The sequence below is a fragment of the Triticum urartu genome, chromosome 1 (genome assembly GCF_003073215.2).
Source record: "Triticum urartu cultivar G1812 chromosome 1, Tu2.1, whole genome shotgun sequence".
Classification (NCBI taxonomy): domain Eukaryota; kingdom Viridiplantae; phylum Streptophyta; class Magnoliopsida; order Poales; family Poaceae; genus Triticum; species Triticum urartu.
Window position 1 is genome coordinate 106,445,440 of NC_053022.1, and position 3,883 is coordinate 106,449,322.

Genomic DNA, 3,883 nt, shown 5'->3' on the forward strand with positions numbered 1-3,883 from the left:
GTGACAAGCATTAAGCATAGCAAAGCCATAGCAACATCAATCTCAGAACATAGTGGATACTAGGGATCGAACCCTAACAAAACTAACTCAATTACATGATAAATCTCATCCAACCCATCACGGTCCAGCAAGCCTACGATGGAATTACTCACACACGGCGGTGAGCATCATGAAATTGGTGATGGAGGAAGGTTGATGATGACGATGACGATGGCGACGGATTCCCCTCTCCGAAGCCCCGAATGGACTCCAGATCAGCCCTCCCGAGAGAGATTAGGGCTTGGCGGCGGCTCCGTATCGTAAAACGTGATGAATCCTTCTCTCTGTTTTTTCTCCCCGAACGTGAATATATAGAGTTGGAGTTGAGGTTGGTGGAGCCTCGGGGGGGGCGCCCCCACCCTCGTGGATAGGGTGTGGCTCCCCTGGTGCTGATTCTTTCGCTAGTATTTTTTATAAATTCTAAAAATATTCTCCGTGAAGTTTGAGGTCATTCCGAGAACTTTTATTCTGCACAAAAATAACACCATGGCAATTCTGCTGAAAACAGCGTCAGTCCGGGTTAGTTCCATTCAAATCATGCAAGTTAGAGTCCAAAACAAGGTCAAAAGTGTTTGGAAAAGTAGATACGATGGAGAGCCAGAACAAAGCATTAACACATAGGGAATACATGAACTCCTCAAATTACAGCCATCCCCGGAGAGTATCCTAATTATTGTCACCTTGGGGTCTACGGATCGAACAATAATAAGTGCATATAACTAGCAGATAGGATCAAGAACTCAAATATCACTACTGCAGGATGGTGCAAACACGACACTACAATCAGAGACCCTTCGATGAAACTGTGTGTGATGCATTAATCGCAAACGGTGATGTAATAAAACCGTCAAAAAATACAAAACATTTGCGAAGGCGAAGACATCAAACACGATTCAGATTATAGTTGTGTGTGTGTGATGCGTGGCATACAATTCACTCGAATGAATTGTTTGCGTAAGATTAACAACAGAACCCGGCAGCCAGATGAAGGTGTGTGCCATATACGGCATACAATTCATCCGGATGAACTGTTTGATTAGGCAACACAATAAAAACGGTCGGGTAGATCAAGGTGTGTGCGACAGATGTCATACAGTTCACTCGGATGAACTGTTTGCCATGAGCCGAGACAGCAGAAACGGTTCAACTTAACAAGATGTATGTGATACGCGGCAAACAGATCTGTAATCAAAAATGTGTGCAAAGACCGATAATAACACATACAATTTCTGATAATAAGTCGTGTGTGTTGTGGGCAAACGTTTGCTGGAATACAATTGTCAGCGGGTGATGAATTCATCACCAACGGGTTCTCTAGTATGGTTTGTGCGTGATGTCATTGCATACAAAACAATAATATGTGTACTTATAACTTATAAGGACTGGATTTCATAATCAAATTGAACGTCCAATTACATAGGTGGCTAGTACCCACATGACATTTGCACACACCAAAGTATGTTTCAAAATGGCTAGAAAACTCAAATAATGTATAAAAAGGCGAGATGAACCCTGAATAATTTCATATTTTTAGAACGATACTCATATCGTTGCATGTTGCCTCTAAAATAAATTAAGGTGGGAAGAGACGGCGTATGGTTTCCCACACACAAGTGACAAGTTCTCTCTTGGAACCATGAGGTTTCTTGAGAGAAATTCCGGTTTGTAAGAAGTTTATACCAAAACTTGTCTCAAATTATATAATTTTTTTATCATAACATGTTGGTGCCATGTCATAACATCATGTCAAGTTTTATGATTTTCAAGCGAGTTTTGGATTTACAGTAATTTTAAAACCAGGTTTCTGAATGTTTACTGTCGAGTGGACGCCGCCTTGGATAGAATTTTTCTCGTGAGTCCCAAATGTCAGAATCAAAATCTGTCACTACCATGCAATTTTTCTTATTAAAAATTACAGTTCATTTACTGTACTAGCTGAAAATAAGTTTGTGGGTGTTGGCGGACGCTTAAAAATTTACGGATTCTGTAATAAACAATGATCTCAATACAGGCAAACAAACAATATCCAAATGTTAGTTTTTGGCCTGCTTTTCTCTACCAAACTCAACTGGGTCAGACACGCCAGTGTTTCTTCACCCGTTTCTCATCCACACCCACGCCTTTCATAGAAGTACCAACTGATCAGCAACGCCACGTGTGAAGAAGCGCACGGGCCGCCTCATCACCTCTTCTGCTCCCCCTGTCCCCACTTCCACACATTGCTCCAATCTTCTTCTCCCTCCAATGGCGCCCGCGCCCACCACCCCCTCCTTCCTCCGGCCCCCGCCGCTGCACCCCCACCGCATCCGCCTCCCCGCCCCTCCTCCCTCCGCGTCCTTCCGCCTCTCCGAAATCCTCGGCGGCCGCGGCCTCTGCAATGGTGAGGTCGGCATCCGCAAGGAGCTCCTTTCGCCCACCCCGCCCTCACCTCCTCCATCCACGCCCTCGGGAGACTCCTCACCAGGAAGCGCTGAGTCGGACCCGCCGGCGGTGGACCCGGACGCGTTCGAGAAGGAGATGATGGGCCTCACGGGCGGCTTCCCCGGCGGCGAGGTCGGGCTCAAGGACTTCGTCGCCAAGAACCCGCCTCCTCCTCCCAAGAAAACCCAAACGGACGGGAAAGCGTCCTCCGCCGTGGTTCCGGCGGGGAGGCCGAGGGCACCCGAGCTGCCGCTGTTCCTCCCGGGCATGGTGGTGCTCGTCAAGAACCCCAACAACGCGTACCACATGTACTGCGGCATCGTGCAGCGCGTCACCGATGGGAAGGTCGGGGTGCTGTTCGAGGGCGGGAACTGGGATAGGCTCATCACCTTCGGCGTCGACGAGCTCGAGGGCCGGGAGAAGGGCCCGCCCATGGTGAACCCCAAGTCGGTCGTGCTCGAGGCGCTCGTCGCGGCCATGGACGAGGACGAGGTGGCCGAGAAGAAGAAGGAAGAGGAAGGCACGGCCGCCATAAAGGCTTGAGTTGCCATGCTTCTTGTTCATGTTCCTGCATGGATGTGTGTGTGTATGTATGTGTAGTTGAAGTGTTAGTCTGAATTTGGAACAAATATGGAGATAATGAAATTTAGCTTTCTTGTTAATTGCCACATGGTTGATCACATTTGATCTGAATTTCTGCTTAGATGATTTTTGGCTTGTGAGCAGCCCATCGATAGTACTCTGTCCGATTCTTGAACTAAAACCACCGCACTTAATTTGGATCGGAGAGAGTACCTCCTTTTCGGTTTATTAAACCTGCACGCATTCATGAAATAACAATTTGACAAACGTAGTACGATTTATGTCACAAAAATTATATCGTTAGAAACTTCAAATTATGTTACTTGTGTCATATAGGTTAAATTGTCAATTTGGGGATACACGCAAGCCAAATAAACCGGAAAATAGTATGTAATAGTATATCGTCATCCCAGAGTTCAATTTCCTTATTGAAAAGAAAAGAGTTCAATTTGTCATACGAATAAACTACTCGGCATACTGGGATTAGTGGCTTGGTGGTTATAGTTGAGCAGTACTTTTAGGGTTTCCGCCTCCTGCCGCCGCCGCCGCAGGTCCGCCTTCTCTCCGGTGCCTCTAGGGCTATGTGGGCGCGGTGGATCTCGGCAAGGGCCGGCGGGAGGGCTCCGTTTTTAGTCGTTTCTTTCAATTTTGCTAGGGTTTGTGTCCTGCTTAGAAAGACGAGACGGCGGCGGCTCCCTGAAGATGGAATAAAGGTCTCCCCGCCTAGCCCCCGTTTCGGTGGTGCGTCTAGCACCGTTGGTGGGCGTGTGGAGGTGTGTCTCCGGCGGATCTATCTTTAATAGATTTGCTCGGATCTCGTCGTTGTTCGTCTACGTTCGCA

The 3,883-nt window shown here is 47.4% G+C and overlaps 1 protein-coding gene across 1 annotated transcript; it reads left to right on the forward strand.

Annotated features, from left to right (window-relative positions):
* The first annotated feature begins 2,190 nt into the window (after positions 1–2,190).
* LOC125550653 (NAD(P)H-quinone oxidoreductase subunit S, chloroplastic) lies at positions 2,191–3,122 on the forward strand. Its single transcript, XM_048713698.1, has one exon. It carries the CDS (start codon positions 2,284–2,286, stop codon positions 3,001–3,003), a length of 720 nt encoding a protein of 239 aa, XP_048569655.1. The 5' UTR covers positions 2,191–2,283; the 3' UTR covers positions 3,004–3,122.
* The last annotated feature ends 761 nt before the right edge of the window (positions 3,123–3,883 follow it).

Excerpts from the sequence above, each read along its gene's own strand:
- LOC125550653 (XM_048713698.1), top strand. The coding sequence starts at position 2,284 with ATGGCGCCCGCGCCCACCACCCCCTCCTTCCTCCGGCCCCCGCCGCTG.